This window comes from Thermobia domestica, chromosome 5 (assembly GCF_964235325.1).
Source record: "Thermobia domestica chromosome 5, izTheDome1.hap1.1, whole genome shotgun sequence".
Classification (NCBI taxonomy): domain Eukaryota; kingdom Metazoa; phylum Arthropoda; class Insecta; order Zygentoma; family Lepismatidae; genus Thermobia; species Thermobia domestica.
The window spans coordinates 255,891,677-255,919,155 of record NC_137458.1 but is presented as its reverse complement, the minus strand read 5'-3'; the positions used below and the strand labels follow the sequence as shown (position 1 = coordinate 255,919,155).

The 27,479-nt window shown below is 36.2% G+C and overlaps 1 protein-coding gene across 1 annotated transcript; it reads right to left on the bottom strand.

Annotated features, from left to right (window-relative positions):
* On the bottom strand, nt 1-26,350 carry LOC145686557 (uncharacterized). Its single transcript, XM_081759993.1, has 2 exons — nt 26,212-26,350; nt 1-3,370 (listed from the first exon to the last, which is right to left on the bottom strand). Exons 1-2 carry the CDS (start codon nt 26,218-26,220, stop codon nt 2,294-2,296), a joined length of 1,086 nt encoding a protein of 361 aa, XP_081616119.1. The 5' UTR covers nt 26,221-26,350; the 3' UTR covers nt 1-2,293.
* Nucleotides 26,351-27,479: the final 1,129 nt, after the last annotated feature.

Sequence of the window (27,479 nt, the reverse complement as noted above, 5' to 3'; positions counted from 1 at the left end):
TGACAATTCACAAATATTTTATTTGTAAATAACTCTAATGAAGAGTACAAATCTCCAACCATTTTGACTTAAAAGCTACATTTTTTCAATCAATGAACTTCTAAGTGTTACATTGATAATTATGTTAGTATAACTTTTCATCTTTTTTGTTGTTATTTTATATATTTTTTTTACATTTTTATAGGAACATTTTAATGCGTATATAACACGCGTTTTTAATAAATGACTATTCTTGAACATATAAAAGAAACAATATTTTTGTCTGCAATTGCTGAAATAAGAATCTCAATATACACAATTAAAAACTTCATAAAGTACATACTTAAATGTCCTACTTTCCTTTATGTTTGATATCGTATATGTAAGTGATTGTATTGTTTGTAATACTATTCATGAATTATGACTACCATGTACAATTACATATCACATCCAAACACACACACAAACACACAGAATTGAGCACAATTTTGATTTTAAGGATAGATCACATCACTTAACTTCTAACAAATATACACAAAATTATGAAAAGCATTTATGTTACTAACAAATTGCAAGAGACTAACTAAATTGCAGAAAAGGTGCTGTTTTCATGCAGTACTAGATGGCACTAAAATGCCTTTAAAAATTAAGGTAAAACTTTTTTGTAATTGTTACTTTCTTGTAACTTTTTTTTAAGTTTCTAAATTCGAATTTTGATTTAGTATCAACAGATTAATTGCATTTCTGTACATCCATCAAACGATCCTTTCAACTTCACTGAATTCGTAACAAACCACTACCAAGAGACAGCACAATGAATTACTAATTTTGCCACTTCCCTGTATAACTAAAGTGCATGATTCAATAGTTAGTAATTCAAGAAAGTTGCAATTTTGATGCAAAACGGTAAGATGTTCACATTTATTTTCATGTAATACGCTTCCTTTACTTTAATGTACTCAGTGGCGTATATAGAAGCTCGACAAGAGAAGTGGTTCAAGTTTCCTAAGTCATATATAATTTCAGGTGTTTATATACATATTTGAATATGATAAGCAGGGGCGTCATTTCAGACTTCGCTTGAGGGGATCAAGAGCACCACCTTCATAAGGCTTTAACGTTTTGTACTAGTATATTAGAAGACAATCGATTAAAGTATATGTATACCTCAAACTATAGGGGGGAAATTGATCCCTCCTGCCCCCTAAATGACGTCCCTCATGCTAAGTGCTAATTTTTGCATACCTGCTCAAAGAAATTAAAATCTTCGTACGCCACTGGATCTACTTATTCCTTATAGTTTTTTTTTCTTTCTTTGGAAATTTAGGCAAAGAACTTTAAACACAAAACGTATATTAACACAAAACGTAACGATTTCAATTTCATATGTAACACATTTCATTGAAACCTACCTTAACCAAATGATATCAGATGCATGAACCATCCATTGATTGTGTAAAACGTTTATTTGTTTATTAACATTTTTTCAATACATGTAACCTTTTATATGAAATGTCAATCTAAACTTTCTTTTTGTATATTTTTTAAAATCTAATTTTGTAATATGATTAACTTATTTCTTTCGAAATTAACAATTCTTTTCAGTAGCAAGGCTATATGAGACGTGGACTTACTACTAAATATAAGCTCCAAATTATAAGCCTATGTTATGCGAAAGAGGACTGCATAGGCATTTTTATAAACGTAAAGGCCAACCAAAATTTTTCCTGTTGAACTTGAACTTTTAGAGATGCATTTAATACCTGAAAGAATTCCGAACAAGACAATAACCAGAGGAAACTATACCAATACGGGACAAGAGGATGACAGAAAAGAAGAAGATCCTTGACATAACTTATAATGATAATTTTATCAGCGTAACCTTGAGATGGCAGGAGAGATATCTGATTCCGAATTTAATCTTTACATAAGTTTTTGATTCCAGAAACTCATATACAAGGTTACTTTAAAACTTGTCATTCAGGGTAACTTCTGCGCGCAAAGAAGCCCTATAACTTCTAACATAAACAAAACCCCACAAAAAGTGTATATGTAACATCAAAATAATAATAATAATCATTGAGGAAAATTTGTAATTACTATGAGTAACTACTTTCCCCTAAGTACTCATGGCAAGAATGATGCTTAAATTCTGTTGGAGAGTTTATACATTTGTTAATAATATATATTTGTGTGTAAGTTACTTTTTAAACTAACACGAAAAATGCCCTAGAAGTATTTTTGTACTGTAAAGATAATTGAGAATGTAAAATTAAGACCATATTTTAAATATATGAATATTGAATTTTGACAATTAATTTGCCTGTTGCACTGGTTCCAGGTATACTGGAAGCAGCTGGTAGTTTTCGATGGTATTTCTGAATTTATCAGGTACCTGAACGTCATGAACAGCGGCTACTGGAATCGCACCAAAATACGCAGCTTTCTGTGACACAGAAAGATCCGATTGGGGCAATTCAGCTACATTACTACTCTTTGTGGCAACAACTTGGACATATACTGGCACGGTATGATGATAGCTGTAGAAAAACCCTCCCGTTTGTTTGCGACCCACGGATGATTTACCGGGAACTGTGGATACTGGTCTACTCTTCCCGGCGCGGTTTCTCAAACTGGATGACTGAGTCAAGGCAGGATTTTCAAGGATAACTGCGTTGTTTTGAGGATCGTGAATTTGTGATGGATTATTTACATTGTATGTGAAGTGAAGTTTTGGGTAACGATCGTGGACAACATCTACTTCTTCATCTTCATCGTTGGTAACGACGCCCCCTCCATTTACGCTTTCAATGACCACAGCCTCGTCCAATCCGCGGTTGTCATCTTGTCTGTTACCATTAACATTACCGTTACCATCGTCAGATGAGTCAGAAGTACCAGCCGCTGCATTTGCTGCTTCAGCAGCTGCTAAAGCTTGCTGAAACAGCTGGAAATGTAACCTCTTTGCCTCTGTCACAGCTGGAGTATCTGCAACTTGTTGAGGCAATCCTACTATAACGTTTTTAGGGATATTGTTACCACTGGCGCGAAATCCGTCTTTGTCCGCCTCATATTGAACTTTCACAGCCTTCCCAGTTGGATCAATGTAGCTATAAGAACCACGTACTGTGCCATCCAAGGTCCTGGATTCGATTCTGGCTTGGTTAGGAATGGAATAGCCGAACAAGAACTGTCCCTGGCCATCCTGAGAATGGAACTGAGACGCTTCTTCCTCCATTTCAATTACTTGTTGTACTTCAGCAGGACCACCCGCAGCTAAGGCTCTTCCTTCTGGAACTAGTCTTTGATACACAGGAACTAACAAATATTGTTGGACAGGAGTGGGCTCATTAGGAGCGGCAGCTATCCCACCGAGCAATGTAAGCAAAGCCTAGAATAATAGAAAGAACATAAGCAAATTTAAACAGTAATAATATACGTAGCTTAATTCATACAGATCAATTACATTTTAATACTTTTTTAAAAATCTTATAGAAAAATTTATATAGGATAGTAAGAAAATATTTGAACAAACTTCGGGGGCTGACTATCGACACCGAAATCAGCAAAAAGTCCACTGGAACTTTGGTCAGTGACGGGTATTTTCGGCGATATAACGTGCCGAAAGCGTAGGAAATAAACTTCAGAGGGCTGTAATTCAAAAACAAGGCAACGTAGAGAGTGCAGTTTAAAACATGACACTCGAAGTCATACCTGCTCGATTGAAAAATGTATGTTTCAAACCTCGGCAAGACGTGTGCGAGCGGTTTCCCAAAGAAACATACGGATTACCTGTAACCTGGCAAGTAATCCCTACGTTTAGGCCGGTAGCCAGCCCAAAAATGTAGGTGGGGCCCAGTAGAAGTTAAGGGAGGTTTGATTCAAACATATTATAGTTCATCACCGGCGGCCCCCTAGATCCCCCGTGGATACGGGCCTGTGTCTCGTCTCAGTTCTCGACGAAGTATGTCCAAAATTTATGTTTTTAGTTTTACCCAAAACTTATCAGAATCATTCTATGTCACGAGAGGTCCAATAAGGTTTCATGAAAATGAAATCAAATATTTCAATTTAGCGTCCCACGATTATGGGCTAAGGGAGATGAATGATTAAAACAAGTGAATGATGATGGAAGAATTGGTGGAATGAGAATGTGAGAGAAAATGGGAGTACTGCGAGCAAACCCATGGACACGATGTTATCCATCACAAACTTACTTGACCGGGGATCGAATCAGGGACCCCACGCACCTGGTATAAGCGCTCTACCACTGAACCACCGTGTTCTCGTACAAAGGTTCATATTACAAAATTTAAACCATATTTATTATTGAAGCAGGACTACATTGTGTAATAACTTGTGTATCGTTAATAAACGCTGATAAATAGTTATCATTGTGTTCGTACAATCACTTTATCAATTTATATTTGTATAGTATGAGTCATATAACGTTAGAAAAGCGTTCGAGGCCTAAGACTTGTGTAAACTAGCATTTGCCACGAAACTCCTGAAACCTCTCATCTTGTCTCGAGAACGAGACAAGAATTGCTATGATTATCGTCTCGTCTCGAGTTCGTCCCGCTTTGGAAATGAGAATCAAGACGATACGAGATAGTTCTCGTCTCGTGAGAAACGTCATTTGGTAGTTGGTTATATGTATTTTCGTCACAAGGATGGAATGATCGCAAATGGCAGTTGATACTAAGTATTTTCGCCACAAGGATGGAACGATCACAAATGGCAGTAGGTACTAAGTAGAATTTTTGTCACAAGGATGGAACGATCACAAATGGCAGTAGGTACTAAGTAGTATTTTCGTTACAAGAATGGAACGATCACAAATGGCAATTGATACTAAGTATTTTAGTCACAGCGATGGAGCGACTACAAATAGCAGTTGGTACTGAGTATTTCGTCACAAGGATGGAACGATCACAAATGGCAGTAGGTACTAAGTAGTATTTTCGTTACAAGAATGGAACGATCACAAATGGCAATTGATACTAAGTATTTTAGTCACAGCGATGGAGCGACTACAAATAGCAGTTGGTACTGAGTATTTCGTCACAAGGATGGAACGATCACAAATGGCAGTAGGTACTAACTAGTATGTTCGTCACAAGGATGGAACGATCACAAATGGCAATTGATACTAAGTATTTTAGTCACAACGATGAAACGACAACAAATAGCAGTTGGTACTAAGTATTTCTTCAAAGGATGGAACGATCACAAATGGCAGTAGGTACTAACTAGTATTTTCGTTACAAGGATGGAACGATCACAAATGGCAATTGATACTACGTACTTTAGTCACAGCGATGGAGCGACTACAAATAGCAGTTGGTACTGAGTATTTCGTCACAAGGATGGAACGATCACAAATGGCAGTAGGTACTAACTAGTATGTTCGTCACAAGGATGGAACGATCACAAATGGCAATTAATACTAAGTATTTTAGTCACAACGATGAAACGACAACAAATAGCAGTTGGTACTAAGTATTTCTTCAAAGGATGGAACGATCACAAATGGCAGTGGGTACTAAGTAGTATTTTCGTTACAAGGATGGAACGATCACAAATGGCAATTGATACTAAGTAATTTAGTCACAAGGATGGAACGATCACAAATGGCAATTGATACTAAGTATTTTAGTCACAACGATGAAACGACCACAAATTGCAGTTGGTGCTGAGTATTTCGTCACAAGGATGAAACGATCATAAATTGCAGTAGGTACTAAGTATTTATATTACTAGCCTACTAAGTAAGGTACTAAGTAGACTAGTGATACAATATACTATGTTTATATAGTATTGAAACCGGTATTGTGTTGGGAAACAAATTTTAAAAAAATGGATAAGATAATCTGTGGTTAAAATTCATTTAACCACAGATTATCTTATCCATTTTTTTTTTTAAATTTGTAAAAATTCTAAGTATTGACACCTATATTCTCACGAAAAATGATAAAATTAGGTTGTTTTCACCAGGAAAGAAATACTACACTTGATAAGCAAGGTCAAATCTTTAGTCTGTATCAAGTACTAACAGATTGCCCGTTCTTCGCACGGGAAGGAAACAGTAGATTCGGCACTACCAACGGTCATTTTGAATTTTTTTTATATACCTCCCCTTCCCCAAGTTGCGGGCTGATTTTGGATTTAAACAGCATCGAAAGTGCTACTGTTCATCTCAGCGATCCCGAAAACTATGGGTTCGACACTAATATCGGACATTTTCGATCAGTTTTAAATATCTCCCCCTCCTGTACGTTGCACTGTCGAAGTAAAACGATAAAAAAAAAAAAAAAAAAAAAAACATTCCAGGCCCGAACCTCATCTATGTTGAAAATTTGATCGAGATCTTTCGGTTGGTTCAAGAGATTAAGAGTCCCAAACATAGTCATTTTCAATTTTATAATATAGATTTCTCTGCTAAACAAGTAGACAAGGGAAGGGGTGTCTGGATTCGGTGGACCTCTCCTCCGTTGGTGAACCCCTGGTTGACACAAATACTCCTTACAAATACACGCATACTAATTTTAAACAACGGTCAACAGAAGTTTACCTAGCGTGTTAGATTATCATGAAGAAGCTCTAATGATTTTGTAGCACTGAGTTCCAAAAAGTATCTATCCAAAAACTTTATAGAAAAAGAAATGATAACCCTAGTTTTGCTTTCTTTCTTTGTCTTTTTTCTTTTCTTTTCTTTTTCTTTTTTTTAGTTCCAGTTGCCGTTCCCTTTCGATGGATTCTTATTTGATGGTCTGTGTTTGATGAATTATCAAATAATGACCAAGCGTGACTAGAATAGCACAGTGTACATAGAACCAATAGTATTACGTCTAAAGTTTTTAAAATGAATAATTCATAGAACTAAATATCAACATGGTATATACGAAGAAGAGAAAGAAGGTGATATTTTTATTGGCAAAACAAGTTCTGAACAGATTATATAGGACATTCACCGTTCAATAATCAACATATTTATGTAAAATTCCAAGCTGGGTTTTAAATATGTATTAACAAATATACAAGAACAAAAAAAAAAAAAATGTACTAAAGAATCACACAGTTCGTTGAAATGACTTGCTGTCATTTACTTGTAGTTTTGTTAGAATATTCTTTTAAATAATGGGTTTGCCAAACTGGATTTAACTTTCGATTTCTCTGTAGAATGATGCTTCGTGATACAAAGAAAGAAGAAGAAAAAGAATTTTCTTTATAGTCTATGAAACAAGATCGCAATCAATGATAATTAAGCATGCCCCTTAAATAGTCTTGAATTCTTATTTTCGTTCTTCTTTTGTTTTGTTTTAACTGAAGAAGGTTGAATTAAGTATTTATAGTGATGCACTTCCTCTGGAATCTTGTTGTTGTGTCCCGGAGGGTCTTTTTTCCGCGGAAACCTTGAATTTTGACCACACCCTACATGATATCTAGCGTTGAGTTTCTTGTGGCTTTTTTTGTGTATCTATATTGTATGTTTATCAGCATGTGTGTGTGAAAGAATGAGCACATCTATTACGTCATAGAAGAATGAGCGAGTGAGTCTCTCTCTCTCACGCCTATGGCGAAAAATGTTCCTTTTGTTACGATGGAGATGGGTTGTATTATAGTTTAGTTCAGGCATATTCAAGGTTAGATCATTTACTAGATGACACCAGGGGGGAAAAGTCGATTAAACACTAAGCTTTAGTTTCTTTTGTGGGTTTCACAACTTACGATGACTTCTTTATTGTACCTGCAGTCAATTTATGGCTGAAAAAGTACAGGAAGTAACCTTGATCTTAAAAGAGCACACCACGAGAGGAAATTGTTCTTATGTCATGTCATGTCATGTCATGTCGTGGGAGAACTCTTAACGACTAGAATTAAAAGCGTGCACTTGAATGATATTGTATATATGACTCATTTCATCAATGTTGAGAGTGTTTTAGAATCGCTGATGATTTCAGGGGATGGCTTGGGGGAATTATTTTCTCCATTCACAGCCACATCTCTATTCACGCCCAATGTGGATTACCAACAATTTAAACTGTGCTCGGAAGGGACTTTGGGAAAAGGTGGGTACTGCCAAAATACTGGTAACCTAGATTAAGCCCGTTTGGCGAAACCTCAGGAAGAATTTCGTACCCCTGTTGGGATTTTCTTCCGGTCCACTTCATGAAATCAGCCCACTAGCTACCAATATTTTCACAACTAATTTCCCCTTCACGAAGAAAATTTGTAATCACATTCAGTGTAGGCAAATGGACCCGCAGCCCATGCAACACCCAAGATTCTCGGAATTTTAGGGCCTCTCAAACTATGAAACTAGATTCACACAGGGTCTGGCGGAATATGAACGAAATTTGGTGAGCAATCAGCCCATCCTCTAAGGAACAAAGATCGCTATATTCAGTACATGAGCTCAGTCAGGGACAGGCTCGGTTCGGCTCGAGTGTGGTACTTTATTTCTCGGTAACTACTAGTCAGATCTGAACAAAGTTGGTGAGCAATTAACCTGGCAGAAGAAACTGTGCTTACACAGCTTTGCACGCCGAGAGATTGTGAGTTCGGTACGATGACTTACGCGTTCCCTTGGTTATTCTGTTTTCTTCAGACTGTTGTGTCCTCTCTTCGGCTGGATTTTTCCTTTTTTTAAAAAAGGAAAAGTGTATTTTACTATATTTGTGATATTCTATTAGAATTAATATTGACTTTGGTGGAGAGATAAAAATTCATAAATAGTAAATAACAGCAGAGGGGTTCGCAGGAATGTGCGAACCTCCTCTTCCTGAAATTCCGACTTTTCTATAGATTTTGACTATTTTCAGGGGTGATTCTGCAAATTTTAACTTATACTCATTTATAATTTATCCTCATATTGAATTTGGACCCCACAAAAGCTTTGGGCCCCTCCTGAAATAAATTCCTGTATACATGGCTGTCATTGGGCCTATTATTCTAGTGGAATATTTAGATGACAACTGCGAATCAAACATAGCTTCACACAGTAATGAAGATCAAGTTATAACAGAGCATATTTCCACCATTACGTAAATCCTGATGGACAAGATGAAGTCTCAGATTAGGATACTACTTTTACACAAAATTCTGAACACTGTAAGTGCAAATCCTGATACTTTTGCTTGTCGTTTCCATTGCAGATGTTCTTGTGTTCTAATCATTTTTCAGTAGTACAGATTGCAACAACCACACACATTAATCATCAGAACATGGTGAAACTGTTTTCTACTTTCAACACCGGAACGTTTCTACTCCTGATATACATGTTGCAACTGAACATGAACCTATATTCACCACTTCAAAACAACAAAATCACGATCAATGCAAGGTAGACGGTAAAAGTTTTAAAAAATGCAATGAAAAGACTGAAAACAATTAGCTTAGTCCCTTTGAGTTACAGGGTACTCATATGTCAGTCCTGTTCTGAGAACCTTCAAACCCTACTGCCATGATGATATGTGCACCAGGTTTCGAAAAAAAAAAAAAAGGACTATTTTCATCCCAGGTAAAGATAAACAGAAGGTCATCTCAAAGTTTTAACGTAACAAAAAATCTACAGCTGTAAAGGGAATCTTCGGACACATTAGTAGTAGTGGGAAAGCACATCATATAATGAATCTTCGAGCAGAACAATCTAATACTTGCATCTCAGTAGTAAAGTTCTGTCAATATGTTGAACTACTTTCATTGACACCTTAAGCATAAAAAAAAAAAAAAACACTACGTACGCTTCCCCCTCCACGAAGAAATGTATAAAGCCAAAAGAGAAAATGAAATTAAATCTTTAAGTTTTACGTCCCACAGTTATGCCGGCTGGGCTAAAGGAGACGGTGATGATGAGAAATGAATGAAATGGTGGAATGAAGAAAGTGGGAGGAAACGGGAGAACCCCGAGAAAACCCATGTATATGGTGTTTGTCCACCACAAAGCTCACTCGGTTCGAGCTGGTATCGAACCAAGAACTCCATGCACTACATATGAACAATCTACCAGTGAGTCACCGCGGCCCCGAAAGCCAAAGCCAAATTTCGCTCAAAGAAAACATCCCCAGAAGTAAACTACCTTTTATAGATTTTTCCATAACGAAATGACTTATGCTGTATGTTAGAGTTATTAATAAAATATTTGTATATTCAACAAACTAACAAACAAAACAAACAAAAATAACAAACTTGTAAAAGTCATATTTCAAAAAACTGTGAGAAAACTCACCCCAAGAGTAAACTACCCCTTGAGAATATTCTCATGGAAGTTGTGTAACATTATAGGAATATTAATGAAATGTTTATTTATGAAACATAAAAAATTGCCTGAAAGTAGTCTGAAAAGAAACTTGTCCCAAACGTAAACTACTTATTGTGAATTTATTCCTAAGGAGTAATTTACCCAACATTATAGAGTTACTGATGAAATATTTATTTTATTTATAAAATATGTGCAAAATCGTCTGAGCTGCTTTTTTGAGAAAGTCGTCCGGAAAAAATCATACTCAAGAATAAACTATCCCTCGTACATTTTTTTAAAAGAAAAAATGAGTTTTACTAATTTGTCAGGTTATTAATAAAATATTTATTTATGGAATATGTAAAACAATCGCCTGATTTGTTTTTGGAAAAATCGTCCAAAAATAACCCATCGTTTAGAATAAGCTATCCCTTGTATATATTTTCAGGACAAATGATTTATTACATATTATCAGGCTATTACGAAATATTTAGTATTCTGAAATATTTAGAAAAGTCGTCAAAAAATTCACCCTACTAACCCTCGTATATTTATCAAAACGAATGAATTATGTCAAATTGTCAGGTTATCAATATGAACAATGAACAAGTTTGAAACAAGATGAAAAATATGAACAAGATTGCTTGTGTCCTTTTTGAAAAAATCTTCCGAAGAAACTCACCTCAGGAATAAATACCCCTCGTACATTTTGTCAGGACAAATGAGTTATGCCATATTGTCAGGCAGTGAATAACAAGGGCGCCCATGTTGTGGTTTCCAAGGGGGGGCAAGTATAAGCGACATTTCAAATGTAATCTCAAATTTTGGGGTAACTATTCTAAAATATCTGTTGGGTTATCGATCTTCCGAAGCACAATTTCCTCTAAGGGGAAGGCGAGCGCCCCATTTTCCCCTCTCGATGGGCGCCCTTGGTGAATAAATATTTACTTAAGAAATACGAACAAAATTTAAAAAAAAAAGGCTGAAAAACACGAGTAAATTATCCCTTCTTAGTTTTTCCTAGTGATATTTCAGATACCATTGTGTGAGTTGTTATTGAAAAAAGAACTTACGAAATAACAAAATGGTTTGAGTCGTTTTTGAGAAAATAGCAAATTTTGATTTTAACCCTTTAGTAAACTACCTGTAGTTTTAGGGGTAGGAAGAAAGTTAAAAAAAAAAAAACTAAAGAATTACATGAAAACTGTAAATATAAAATTTGGTCTTGATACGTTGGATGGTATTGCCTCTAGGCTATTGTATACCAGGACGAACTGACGAATAGACGGACAAAGTCGAATAATCATTTTTACTATGTATGCGCTACGAAACGTGTAAATACGTTGAAATCTTGAATTTGATCTTTTATATGGTCACAATACTTTCTTCTCTCTTTTCGTCGTTCGAAAGTAAAAAATATATTTCGCGATATTATCATAGAATGTACTTCATGAACTTCTAAGGGAGAAAAAAAACTTGTGAACATAAATCATTACATTATAATAGAAAGGAACAAGGGAACTCAGTGGTAGTGTTCACCTCTGGTGTGAGAAGTCTCTTGTTCGATCTCAGATTATGTGCGTTTAAGGTAGATAAACATGTTATCCGTGGGTTTAGTTGGGTTTGTTCTGTTCCTATAGTTCCCAGCTACCCAACAAATTTCTAAACGAACTACAATACTATGTCTAGCGCAGGGACAGTAACCGACTTTCCAAGATTTGAGTTCTGAAAGTGTACAAAAAGGAGTTTCAACCATATATCACATCTGAACAATTCTAAATTGGATTAAAATTTGATACGTGAGGAAAGAAACGAAGTACCATTTGTTATAATAGCATGTACTTTATGTGGATTTTACGTATTGTAAGAAATAAGTGGAGAGCTGACTGGAGAAGACTACCTGCACTTCGAAATACCGTTATTGTCTCGTCTCGATTCTCGAAAAGCTTTACACGTCTCAGCCCGAAAATTTTCTCCTTTCATTTTCTATGAACAAAATTTATGTCCTGATTGTTTTTTCTTAATTTCATGTAGAAGATGCCAGAATCCATCCGCGTTACGAAACGTCCATGAAGAGTGCGATATAACAACATTTAAACCATAGTTATTAATGAAGTATATTGTGTAATGATCTCAGCGTCTTTAAACGTTGATATTTGTTCTTCATTGTGTTCGTACAATCACTTTATCAATGTATAGTTTTTTATACTTTGAATCAGGTAACACTAAAACAATGTTTGAGATCGAAGAGTTGGGTAAACTAATGTTGTCCACGAGGATCGTGAAATTTCTCGTCTCGAAAACGAGACGAGATTGTTGCTCCCGGTTCATCTTGAATTTAAAAATATTCGCGCTTTGTTTTTGAGATGAAAATACATTTCTCGTCTCGTTTTGGAGATGAAACGGTAAATTTCTCGTCTCGTTTTTAAGATGAAACATTACATTTCTCGTCTCGTTTTCGAGAAGAAACGTTACATTTTTCATCTCGTTTTCAGAATGAAACGATACACTTCTCTTCTCGTTTTCGAGATGAAATAGTACATTTCTCGTCTCATTTTCGAGAAGAAACGTTACATTTTTCATCCCGTTTTCAGGATGAAACGGTACACTTCTCGCCTCGTTTTCGAGATGAAACAGTACATTTCTCGTCTCATTTTCGAGAAGAAACGTTACATTTTCATCCCGTTTTCAGGATGAAACGATACACTTCTCGTCTCGTTTTCGAGATAAAATAGTACATTTCTCGTCTCATTTTCGAGAAGAAACGTTACATTTTTCATCCCGTTTTCAGGATGAAACGATACACTTCTCGTCTCGTTTTTAAGATGAAACATTACATCTCTCGTCTCGTTTTTGAGAAGAAACGTTACATTTTTCATCCCGTTTTCAGGATGAAACGATACACTTCTCGTCTCGTTTTTAAGATGAAACATTACTTCTCTCGTCTCGTTTTTGAGAAGAAACGTTACATTTTTCATCCCGTTTTCAGGATGAAACGATACACTTCTCGTCTCGTTTTCGAGATGAAACAGTACATTTCTCGTCTCATTTTCGAGAAGAAACGTTACATTTTTCATCCCGTTTTCAGGATGAAACGATACACTTCTCGTCTCTTTTTCGAGATGAAACAGTACATTTCTCGTCTCATTTTCGAGAAGAAACGTTACATTTTTCATCCCGTTTTCAGGATGAAACGATACACTTCTCGTCTCTTTTTCGAGATGAAACAGTGCATTTCTCGTCTCATTTTCGAGAAGAAACGTTACATTTTTCATCCCGTTTTCAGGATGAAACGATACACTTCTCGTCTCGTTTTCGAGGTGAATCTCCTAGGCAATACTAACAGTTTCTAGTGTCCGAGACGAGACATCACTTTCACTATACATTTTCGAGACGAGACAGTCACAACTCCTATCTTATATGCAACTCTATTCTTATTCCTCTAACGCAACAATTGCAAACCGGTTTTAGAATTGAGAGCTGCTTGCTGTTTTAGAAATCATTGGTGGTCTACTTACCTGTTCACTAGTTCGCTAAATGGAACTGTAGAGTAATAGAAATCAAAAGAGTATAACAGATCCTGGAAGCTACTTTTTACGGTTTGTCAAATTAGTGCAGTGGCAAACCCTATTCTAAAGAAACTGGAAGCAGTAGATGTGTCACCTGTACTTTTGATAGCTTCAGTAAATCTACAGCAGTTTTCACAAACACACCGGTATAAATATTCGAACTACACTGACATAATTAAATTTCTTTCTTTTCTTGCATTTGAATGTATGAATGTATGAACATACGTATGCATGAACATATCATCCTATTTCACGGAAGTACTTAGCACAAAAAGCAAAACTGGAGTAGTTCCTTCAGCTTTTGCATTTCCGTTAGTTATATAATGTTCACGTATTAATGTAATAATCTAACTTATGCTCATGATATTCCAATAAAGGTACATAGAGACCCATTAATTAAAATTACTTCTCCGCTATTTAGGGTGAGGATATTTCTCTGAGTTTCCAGCGTATTTGTGTCAAAGTTACCTTCCTATTATTCTTGCAAAACTGTAATTTTATAGTCGTCTATCTTGAGGTGTACTTGTTGTGTTCCTTACATCAGCAATATGCATGTTAGAAGAAGTGAAAACGTAGTATTAACTAGTAAACCAATAAACACGTTAAACTATTCGTGTTATTTATAAGATTACAAATTTGCATTCCATAATTATCTGTCGCATTCATAAAATTCTCAAATTTTTCTTACACTAAATAACCACCTACTCAGTCAAAGAAAATCACAAAAAGCACAACTTTAGACAAGTGACAACGTTAGAGGGGACACAGGGGCGCCAGATTCCCTGTTGCATCTTTTGTATCCCTCCCCCGACATGCTGTATAACTGGCAGTGGCAGATTTAGAAGGTAAAAACTGAGAGGGAGGCAGTCAGAACTCAGACTACGATAGGTAATCATGAGTTTGCTATAAATTATCATGAATAGACCCTATATAAGTAATAGCTTAAATCATTTTTGTCGCTCAAAAAACTGGAGGCCCCTGGCCCCAGACTGGATCCACCACTGATAACTTATATTGTAAGATAGATCAGCTAATATAAAACTATTAATTTCAGTATACAAGAACAACATAGTCCCAAATATTCCCGATCTCCTCCCAAAAAATGTGTTGTTACTCCTTTAGGCATATGCCGCCTTATGCAGAGTCGTTTTGATGTATGATTAGCGCCATACTAAAGGCCTGAGTACTGTAGGAAACATATGGTAGTCGAACTCTTTAGTATGGCACTAATCACGCGTCAGAATAGCTCTGCAAAAGGCCCATGGTTAGTTACTACCTTTTGCATGATTTTGGTTGTCTCTCAGAATCCAGGTAACACAAATTTTAGAAGCATAAAAGCTTTTAAATATATGTAAAATATCATAAAAGTATATAGTATGTAAAATAAGATTTAAATCCTGAAAATTAATTGCTTGTGCAGTTATTAGGCCAATAATTGTAACCAAGAATTATATTTAGACTTTTGTTTTATTTACAGCGAATAGAGAAGCTAGCCATTTTAATTATGTATATTTTTGAGTATGTTATATTATATACTTATACAACTGAAATTGTAAACCTATATTTCTGTGAGGAACGGTAAATCCATTAAAAATCTCATTACAATATATCAAGTTTAACGTTTTATGGCCACTGCACAGTTGAATCAGTGGCGGATCCAGGGGCGGATCGCCCCCCAGAAGAGATAATTTTCTTATTTTACATATAAATAAAACCCATCTCAGAGTTTGGAGCTCTTAAAAGTAGCTCTAAGTAGCAGTATTACAACCCACCGCTCTCCACAGAAGTCCGTCCTGGATCCACCCCTGCGTTGAATCTGAGTAATTTATCATTATACTACAATTAAGAGAAGCTTTTCAAAGCTCAAATTGATTTTGAATTCTGAATGGTGGTGCCTGCCAAGAGAATCCTGAGGATCATGTACAACTTGCAATTAATCTACTTTTTCAAAATGGTGCAGGAAAAGACTGAGATCGACAACAAAATTGTCATTGTTTTGTTATTGCACTGCACAGTTTCTTTACACTCACTAAAAGTCTCAATCTATAAAACTGATAAACAAAATTTGATTTCAGTTTATTAGTATGAAATAATTTGTTGTGTGTAAAATATTAATAAATAGGCAGAAAATAAAATATTTAGAATAATATTTGAGTTTCATTCTTTGTTTTTTTTTTTTTTAAAAAAAATAAACCCATTATTTGCAAAGCGACAAAGCATGATTATCAAAAAGTAAATTAAAAGTATAAAGAAAGAAAGAAAGTGTAATTTTGGTTACCCTAATTAACTTCCAAATACTAGCTCACCCAGCTGGTTACCCATTTATAAGCTATTACGTATGCAAGATGAATTTATACTATTGTTTTAATACTAGTCACTTCATATTCATTACTTATAATATTGCTTTAGGCATTGTACTTTATGACGCCAAGGCCAAATCATGACGCAACTGATGAATAGGAACGTATTATTTCGTTGGAAATTAATACATTTATAATACTTCATGAAATTAATACATTTGGGTAGAAAGTGGTAGTTTCATTTGTTCCTTGTTTCGTTATTGATAGGATATAAATTGAACCATTTGTAATGATGATGATGATAGAGTAGTCGTATTTGTGAGGTTGGATTCCTTATGCGTCTACGTATTGTGCTTAGAAATTTGTGAATAACCTTATGAGTTTTTAAAGCAGTATATTCTCCAAAAAGTCCACTTTAGAGTCGATGTCGTCAGATGAAATACATAAATTGATAAATGTCACGAAATAGCTTAAGAGGTTCTGGATTTGATCTCGTATTCAGTTATCCAGATTGGCTAGATTCCAGGGTCAGTCTTACTATGCAAATGCTGATGTGGTATCTTAGATAAAGGCTCTTACATCTTTCTTCCCAAGCTTCAATATTCCTTCCATATAGAATGGCTTCGAAGTTGCGTTTAGCTTATGCCATTTGAAGAAAACGTAAGAGAGTTTCCATCATTGGAGTCAACCAGAATTTTTGTGTTTGTCCGACTTGTGTCTGTTCCACGAAAATTTTTATAAAATATATCGGACGTTACTGAAACTAGGCATTCAAATTCGTCCAAACTTAGGAAATAAGATTATTTTTTCAAGTTGAAATCCATCGAAAAAAAAGGGTAGAAGCTGATAAAATGTTTTATGTTAAATTTTGAAAACATACATAGGATAACAAAATAAATAAATAAATAAATAAATAAATAAATAAATAAATAAATAAATAAATAAATAAAAGAAAAGCCAGTATAATTTACGTACTATTTATTCGACTTTAACTCTATATGGTTTCTAACTTCTTTAGAACTTCCAACATCCATTTTAGAATTATCCACATTAGCCGTGATTAAAATATGTCAAAGAGAAGCAGATAAGCAGGTGAGACAGGATAAGTGCTTCTGAACTTCTAAGTTTCTTTATTTAAATAATATGATAAATTAATTCTCTCCTATTACCTCCTATTTTAATGCAATGTGACATACATAAGACTTCATAAAATGAAATCTTTCAGTTTAAGAGCTCACGATTATGCTATTTTAGGTTAACGGAGACGAATGATTAAGTCAAGTGAATGATTATGGAAGAATTATTCGAATGAGAATGTGGGAGGAAACGGGGCTACGCCGGGAAAACTCAAAACACGATGTTGTCCACCACAAACTTATTTGGCCGGAGATCGAAACAGGGACCACACGCACCAGAGGTAAGCGCTCTACCACTGAGCCACCGTGCCCCAACACAAGGCTTCATATTGATTTTTATTGCTTGCAGTTATATCATCATTGCATTCTCCTTTCATCGTTTGTATAAATTTAGAAAAAAATCCTTCCCAATAATCCTCACTGGATAGACGTAAAATCAGTGAAAAATTAGAAGAAAAATGAATGCAATTCCCTCCTGATTTATAAAACGTTCCACTAGTGGCGGATCCAGGGGGCGATCGGGGCAATCGCCTTCCCCCAGAAGAGGAAACTTTCTTATTTTATATATATAAATAAAACCCATTCCAGAGTTTGAAGCTCTTAAAAGTAGCTCTAAGTAGCAGTATGACAACCCACCGCCTCCCCCCAGAAGTCGGTCCTGGATCCGCCCCTGCGTTCCACGATAACTTTCGTAAAAGGTATTCAACTTCAATGAAATGTTATACAGTCCATAATGTTTCTTGAGGCTTTCAAATAGTCTTCACTGTTTCCTGATTGACATCCATCAATTATCATGGGGGAGAGAATTTATCTCTACCCAATATACACCTATAGGTATAATAACATACACACACACACATATTGACGTGTGTCCAAGATGACGATTGTCCAAGACGTTGTGAATGTCGGAAATCACTTTAAAATGCTTAACCTTATATACGTGCTAAATGGGGCAAGCATGCAGCAACATGGACGTAGAAGATAAAGATGATGTAGATATATATTAACGCGTACAGAACAGGAACATTCAAATGAAGAACATACATTCCAAAACACAAACATCCTCTTTTAGAGTAGGGAGACTGCTATGAGAGATCCTAAGGAGTTGTTATAAAATAATACGTGTGCCTGTGTACAGGGTTTCACATAGAAAAGAGTCACATATTGCCCCAATATTTGGTACACAGATATATTTTTAACAGATCTATTCGTGTACGAAGTTTCTTTTCTTGAATTTAGAAGCAGAGGTCGGGGAGTTCAAAAGTTATGCATTTTTCTCTTCTGACTGTTTGTAAGAAAACTTGCTTGTATGCAACCCACGATACTTCTTTGTTCTGCCGGCTTACATAACATCACAGGATACAGGCCTGGGTAATAGAATAAGGATATTCATCTTTATGTAAAATTAATGGCTCGAATCTATTTTTGCCTAATCTCATCTCGCCTAATAGCTTAGGAACCATTGATTTCAACAAGATAAGAACCTGTCATTTTTAGCAAGATGAGAGTTCTTATCTTGCCTAATCCCATATTGTCTAAAATTATGACGAGGAAATTTCTATATCGTGAGGGTATTTTCGTTGTACATTAATTGCCATCAAAACTATAAAATTGTGATATCATAAAACACGTTCGAAAAAACTACACTACTTATTAATCTCTATTTTTGATCATATATATGAAAATCAATAAGTTAATTTCAATATTGCTAGTTTATCTTAAATCATTTCTAAAATATAAATTTTCAAGTTGTTTTGGAGTAAATTGAATTTTGATTTTCACTTTACAGTGCGTTACGTTTATTCTTGGAGAAAAAGCTGAAAGTCGAAAACCCACTTTGTAGAATCTTATGTGAGCCTTATAATTTGGCATCCAGATATGATCACATGTCAATAGACAAATGGAAAAATAGACGATTAACGAGCAAACATACATCGAAAACAACTTTTTCAGCATATGGGTCATGAAATGTATATCGGTTAAAACATTGAATTCAATTTTATTCATGGGGCTCAGTGGTAGAGCGTTCACCTCTGGTGCATGAGGTCCTGGGTTCGATCACATCTCCCGATAAGTGAACTTTGTGGTGGGCAAACACCGTGTGCGTGGGTTTCGTCAGGGTTCTCCCGTTTCCTCTCACTTTCTTCATTCCATCATTTCATTCATTTCTCATCATTACCTAGCCTAGCCGGCATAACCGTGGGACGTAAAACTCAAATATTTCATAGAGGCCGCGGTGGCTCAGTGGTAGAGCGTTCACATCTGCTGCTTGGAGTCCCGAGTTCGATCCCACCCCCGGCCAAGTGCACTTTGTGGTGGATGAACACCGTGTGCGTGGGTTTTCTCGGGGTTCTTCTGTTTCCTCCCACTTTCTTCATTCCACCATTTCATTCATTACTCATCATCATCATCACCGTCTCCTTTAATCTAACCGGCATAACCGTGGGACGTAAAACTCAAATATTTCATTTCATTTCAAATATTTCATATATTTTTTTTTCAATTTTATTCATTGTCGTATTTCCCAACATGCTGATTGAGCTCTAACAGCTCTTGCAAGTTATAACGGGCAAGAATGTACTATTCGCCTTTTCCCGTTTCGCCTTATCCCAGGAAACGTCAATCGAAAATAGATACTTAACGATTTGCATCGTAAGGCAAATTGCCATAGTTATCACAATTTAGTAATGATGATGGTTAATAATTTAGTACACAAATTCAATGTTTAATTCAAAAATTTCTAGTCGTCATTTTAGATGACATAGGGTAGGCAATCTGGGAATTTCCAATGGTAGATATTCTTATATTTGATGCTAGCTAGATGAGGAAAGAAGATAGATATATATTCACTGGTTATAATTATATGTTATCGTAGTCAGGGATTTTATTTAAACCTTACTTTGAACTAGATCATCAGTTGCAGAAAACTCTATTATTCTTAAAATTTCACTAACATCTTAATTGTAATGCATGCTATACAATACAGACTATTACTATTTTTATAACCGCCTATCAACAATGTACTTGTTCAAAAGACTGCCAATTTGCCACGCCCCAACTGTTACTAAGGTAACTGTATAGAATTATTCTACTACTGTTGTAAAAGAGACTCTTTCTTCAGAGGCGTGGAACGTAAATTTTGAACGCAAGAATTTTTTTAAAAAAATATTTTACTAATATAGTTATGTATCCCTTTTACGTATCACTCTTATGAGTTTGATTAACCATAGTCCTTGTTTCTTGTACCCTAAACAAACAAACAAACAAAAACATTTCGTTTCTTAATTTATCCAAAAGTTGAGTACCTTGGTTTTCTCCCTTCCCCACACTGATTTATTAATATAACCGAATGTTATAAGGTACAAATATAATAACTTCGAAATTATTAGGAGAGTGTGTGTCACTGCAAGGAATGTCTTGTCTATATTACTGTTAGGAGGAGACACGCTCCAAAATGTAAAGCTCGCTCATGGCTAAGCGGTTAGCGTACCGGCCTGTAGCCAGCCCCAAAATGTAGGGGGGGGGCCCGGCTGAAGTTAGGGGGGCCCGATGCAACCATATTATAGTTCTTTGCCAGTCTACCGTGAAAATTTTACGGGGGCAGCCAAAATTTAGGGGTGGCGGCCTCCTAGACCCCCCCTGGATACGGGCCTGTAGCGTATCCACCTCTGGTGTGGAAGATCCGAATTCGATTTCCGGCGGGAGCTCATGTGGTTCGGATTGCACGTTAATCAGTAGGTCCCGTCTCAAAGAGCCGTACTGCTGAAAAGGAAGTTAAAACTCAAAATCAATTCAACGAACTGAAATTTAAGAGAGTAATTTTTATACAGCCATAAACAATCTTTTCCAGCAGAACTATCAATTATCTGATCTGATCTGATCTGATTTGAAATTTAGCTCCCTTTCAGCAGCAAGGCTATACAAGATGTGGATCGACAGCTTAACGTGCTATCTGAACCATACGAGCTATCGCAGGGAATCGAACATAGGTCTCCCATCACAAAGACGCGTATACTAACCGCTTAACAGCACTAACACACTGTACAAAATGAGGTGTTGAAACAACACAAAATGACTACTACTTTAGCGTGTTACTTGTGTGTTAATTCAACACAAAGCACATCAGCGTATCAGAACATCAGAAAAACCTCTTCACGAATTGTGATGAGATGAGAAAAAAAATCTAGAATTGAGAGGAGACGAGTGAAAACAGTTGAAGAATCGAGACGAGAGGAAGAAGTGTTCGAGAATTGAGACGAGACAAGATTTCTACAAAAAATCTAAAAAGAACGCGAGAAAATTTTAATTTTCGTCTCGTCTCATGGGCATCTCTGCAACGAGCTAAAGAAAAAATAAGGATGGAGCGCGTACTCAACACCGTTAATGCATCTTCAATTAATATTATATTCTAATAAAGCTAGCGACTGTTTGAAGATACATGGTACGAGCCATTATGTTTGACACACACATAAATCATCATAACTGTCATTATCATATGAGTTCACCAGTCACTGTCTCAGATAACTTCCAGCAATTTGAAAAAATAGAACAAGAAGATTACAGGCACTGTGATCGTTACTAATTTCTTTCTTTCGACATAAGAATTATTTGGTTGAATACATTTTTTTCTATTAGAATGTAGCGTCGCTTTTAACATCGAGACTATGTGAGATGTAGATAGACATAAAGCTTAATGTGATATCAGAACTAAACAAACTCTCACCAGGAATCGAACCCGAGTTATCCGCGCCGAAGACAAGCACGCTAATCATATAGTCACGAGGGAGCTCTTGAAAATCGTTTATTTCAAGCTTCTGCTTCCTCCACCATAATTTCGGTCACGTCCCTAACATCATTTATTTTTTAATCCAGTTCATTACTCTATGTAATTATCTCATGTGATTCTCCTAACTCAACACTGGGAAGTTAACTGAAAATTTTTATACATGGAAGCATCTCAGTTTATGACAAGTGACCGCGATAATGGCAAAGTACCTGTGATAATGATGACGATTCTCCCTGCCGGCACGCTTCCATCTTCTATTGGGTGTCCCAAGAGACTAATTAATGTATGGGCTATTTGTGCATATAGTCGCAAGTTCGAATCTCGAATGGATACCCTCCCGATATGTAGTTAACCGCCTAATGAGTTGGACCATTCTCTATCCACAATTGGACCACTATTTATAAACTCAGCCCACTATTGGGCTAGATGCGGCACGCTCATAGAGCTCACCCTCATAAATAACCTCTGCGCTGAAAAGAGACTTATAAGAACCCGAAAAATATTCTTCAATATTTCTTCTTTTAATAAACAAACAGCAAGCAATAATGACTATGTGAAATATTTTCTGTCAGTTTCTTCATGCATAATTTATAGTTATAAACTGACTCTTTGCTGGTCCCCACTGGTCTGAAGTGATGTCATCTCCCTGGTTGGGCGAGAGAAATACGGTGTCTATTAGGGATGCGTACGAGACAAGATTTGTTGGTCTGTCTCGTCTCGAAAATGTGGTGTAAAAGTGATGTCTCGACTCGAAAAATGTATATTTTTCTATTGGAAGAGCCGTGTCTCGACTCGAATTTTGTCAGGAAAATCCTGTCTCGACTCGTCTCGTGCGCATCCCTAGTGTCTATTTCTAGCGTATTAACATTGGGACTAATGCTAAGTTTAGAACTCCCTGGGGCCATGGTACCTTACTGGTAGAGCACTCAGTTCTGGTGCAAAAGGCCCTCTCCCACATTCTCCCTCCCCTAATAATTTCATACTTAATAACTCTCATTAATCATCCCTTTTCTTTATCTTGAAAGCCATAGTGGTGGAATACTAATTAGAAATTTCATTTTATGTTTTTTTTTAGTTGTTCCTGAAATTAGATTGGTTTTGTTTATGGTTTCGGCGAGGAAGATCCAGGTTTAATTCCTAGTGGAAACTCGTGTGGTTTGGTTCCCATTAAACAAGCTTGAAATTGAAAAATGATCCCTAAATTCGTAATTAATTAATTAACTTAACTTAAGGTAAATAATAAAACAGTGCTTGGAATAGTAAAATATTTTCAAATGAAGAAAACCGGCTAAAAGGCATTTCGCATTTTCTTTTTTCTTTCTTCCTTTCTTTTTACTAGAGGGGTTATTTTCTAACCACCTCAAAGTTACCGGGTTATTCATTGCTGATTTTCTAGAATTGCCGTTTTTGGCAAAAACTCACGAAACGAAAAAATAATGAAGTTCACAGATTTTTCCATAGAATCTTCAATTATAAGTCCAAGTAAAATTATTTCTTTATGTCCAATTAAGTACAAAGCATGTAGGTCATAATAGAGAATAATATGATTTTATTCGAAAAAAAAGTAAGAAAATAAGCGTAGGCCTATATGTAGTTGGTTGGATTGGAAAACGGAATGAACTAAACTTCCTAGTTTTCCATCCAATGTTTGGAGGCCGGTAGCTCAGTGGTGGAGCGTTCACTTCCGGTGTTTGTGATCCCTGGTTCGATCCAAGTTCGCACCGTGTGAACTTTGTGGTGGACAAACACCGTGCTCGCAAGTTTTCTCGGGGTTCTCCCACTTCCTTCATTCCACCCTTTTATTCATTTCTCATCATCACCGTCTCCTTTAGCCTACACGGTACAACCGATAGGACATAAAACTCAAAGATTTCATTTTCCATCCAATGTTTATATCTAATAAGGCTAAAGGAGATGGATGATCAATGAACATAAATGATAATAATTGTTGGAATGAGAATGTGGAAGAACACATAAGACTCTCGAGAAATCCTGCGACCATGATATTGTCCAGCAACGTCATTTGGTCTCATATCTAACCAGTGATATCTAGCACCAGAGCTGAATCATCTACTACTGTACCCCTGTGCCCCTTTGGTTGGATTGGAGTTAGCATTCCCTTTCATCATGAAGGCTATATGAGACGTGGAGCTACATTTTGAGGTGGAAACCGAAAGAATGTTACCCAGGAGATGAGTACATTCTCAGCTTCGAAACGAGGCGAGACGAGACGAAAACTATGACAATACGGTTTAGAGAATGAGTTTCGAGACGAGACGGAGCAATTTCTCAAGTCTCATGAGTAACACTACTTTATCCGCGTCTGAAATCTCAAAACATTATTGTAAATGTTACATTATTCATAGTACAAAAACCATAAATTGATAAAGTGATTTATGAACATAATGAACAGCATTTATCACCGTTAAAAGATACACAAGCCATTGCACAATATACTCGAACAAAAATTTGGTTTAAGTGTTATGTAACAACTTTCGCCTCTTATGACCAGGAAGGTTTCAGGTATGGCATAAATTTTCTCTATAAATTAAAATAATGGAACGAAAAAAATCGACAGGAGATAAAACTTCTTCAAAACATTACGAGACGGGACAAGAAGACCTTACTTCTCGCCTTGTCTCGTAAGTAAAACTACAGTATTCTGTTTACATGTTAAGTTTTCTCTACCAGGCATCGAACCCAGGACCTCCTGTACTTATGTTCCGCGTCCTAACCATGGTACCAAAGGAAAGGACTATGCCTATAACGATGAGGATAAGTACTCAGTGTTCTCGTTTACAATGCAGAGAGACTGGGTTCCAATTTGGCGCCGGACATCTGGCACTGAGATTCTCCATGTGCTTTCTTTCAGTTTCACCAGGCATATGCCGTGATGGTACCATTAAGTATAAGGCCTGATCGATTTCCTTCCAGTTCTTTGCCTCATTGTTACGATTTGTTGATTGATAATATTTACCGTTAAAGTGGCCAAATAAGAAGTTCGTTTAACAAATAAAATCTGAAGCTTATAGAGTAGTAGAAATAAAAGTGCAAGCAGCTACTGCTGTTCACTGAAGTACAAAAATTATACTAATTATAAAAGAATTTAATCTCCGAAATGTAGAAACACACTTCCATGGCATAAAAAATTTATAATGTAAACGTAAGCCATACAGTATTTTTATCTGAGAGAAGTAAGTGCTCAACGACATGCTATAGTCAGCAAGAGATTACCGAGCAGAATTTTTGGCGTGGAACATATACATCCAATTTTAATGGAAGAAAATACTGAAAAAATGCAAAACCAATCTTAAAAGATGTATATTGGTGAAAAAAAATCCAATAAATAAGAAAATAAATAAATAAATAAAGAAGAAGTGCTCGTAAGTTTCAGGATTTAGGATTTAGATTTCTGGATTTTCGGCGTCTATGGCTATGTTAGCCCGTCACGTTTGAGGGATGACGTCCCTCGGTGAGCACACTACCCGGGGAAAGAGAAGGAAGGAAAGGCCTAGACCTATATGTTAGATACCACCCCGATTTGCCTGGTGTGAATAAGGAAAACCTCATTCAGAATGGTTGGTCTGGAAAAACTTTCTACATTTTTTCGACCGAGTACCTCCAACGGGTATCGAACCCTGCACCTCTCGCTCCGAGGGCGAGAGAGTTAGCGACTACGCTACGCGGGGTCATTCGTAAGTTTTCATCGTAGGCTATATGTTGATTTCCAATGAATCCTTCACTTCACAACGAATAAGAGCTATTTAATGAGAGACTTATCATTTGTAAAGCTAAAATGTGAATCACTCATGGTTACATCGTGGTTTGAAGCCGGAATCATGAAAAAAAAAAAAAAAAAACTCCTGGTATTAACCACTCGACTACTTCCAATTAAACAGCTCACAAAGATTTAAAAAATCCTGCTTAACCCCTTTTTAATCAGACTTATTCTATATAGCATCTAATAACTACGTTGAAAACACATCAACCTTAGGACCAATTGATTTTTCCCCGTTTAAACTATAATGTAGTCAAATAATCGCAAGATATATATACCCTAAAAAAAAGTAAAAGTTATATTTTTTGTGGGAAAAGTATTACATTTCGTGTTAATTGAGTAAAGTTCATTACAATGCAACATACCCTATAAAAAGTAACATAAAGAAGCGACATTGGAATGAAAATAATGTTTGCTTACCAACAACATTTTCAACCCTTGTATTGTTGGTGTGTCCAAGTTCAATGGCTGAGAACCAAGTTGTGGCTTGATCTACATATATATCTATATGAAGTGGTCTCGTACAAAATTACAAGAACCAACACATCACCTCAGCATCTTATATTTCAGGGTTACTGGAGCGAGCCAACCAGAAAGAAAATCTTCTCACCTTGCAGATGAGTAGGTGGAGTTCGGATAACAGTGTTACCATCTAGCAGAGAAGAGCTCCATTGTGTGTATGCCTATATGTGATTATGTGTGTGTGTGTGTGTTTCTTTATGTAAATGCCAAACGTGAAGATATATGGATTGTTAAAAAGAATAAATTACATCAATGGGATATGGTGACGTTTTAATGCACACTGCTTGTTGATATGCAGTTCCTACTGATGGTATTTACATGTAACCGGACACAATATGTGCACTTTGACCTTTGACTTTTGAGAAGAGCCTAATTAAGAATGAAACGTACATGTTTCTTATTCTTAAAGAAAAAAGTTCACACCTGTGCGGACACGGTGATTCAGTGGTAGATCGCTCACTTCCGGTGTGACGCGTCTCCGGTTCGATTCCCGACCATGTGAGTTTATAGGGGGAAAACATTGTGTTCGGGGATTTTCTCAAGATTCTCCCCTTTTCGTACCACATTCTCATTCCACCAAATCTTTCGTGGTCAACAAATTCAATTGCATGCATGAATTATCCGTCTCTTTTAGCCTAAAGGCCATAAACATTGGACATAAGAAGAAATCACACATATGTTTATTTTCGTATAAATAGTACTGACGACTGTTCAATAATAATAATAATAATAATAATAATAATAATAATAATAATAATAATAATAATAATAATAATAATAATAATAATAATAATAATAATAATAATAATATGATGTTGTGCTTCAATTATTCCAGTGCCAAGCGTTGTGGTAGAACTCCTTCTTTCTTTCTGTGTGGCTCTGGGATAGTGGCGGATCCAGGGGGGGACGATCGACCCCCTCCAGAAGAGGAAACTTTCTTATTTTACATATATAAATAAAACCCATCCCAGAGTTTGAAGCTGTTAAAAGTAGCTCTAAGTAGCAGTATGACAACACACCGCCCCCCGAGAAGTTGGCCTGGATCCTCCCCTGCTCTGGGCTCGACCTTCTTGAGTTTAATAGCCTCAAATCAGGGGCTTACTACCGCCACCACCATCAAGGGTCTTGGTCTTGATCTTGCATTTGCTTATGTGTCTCTCTAAATA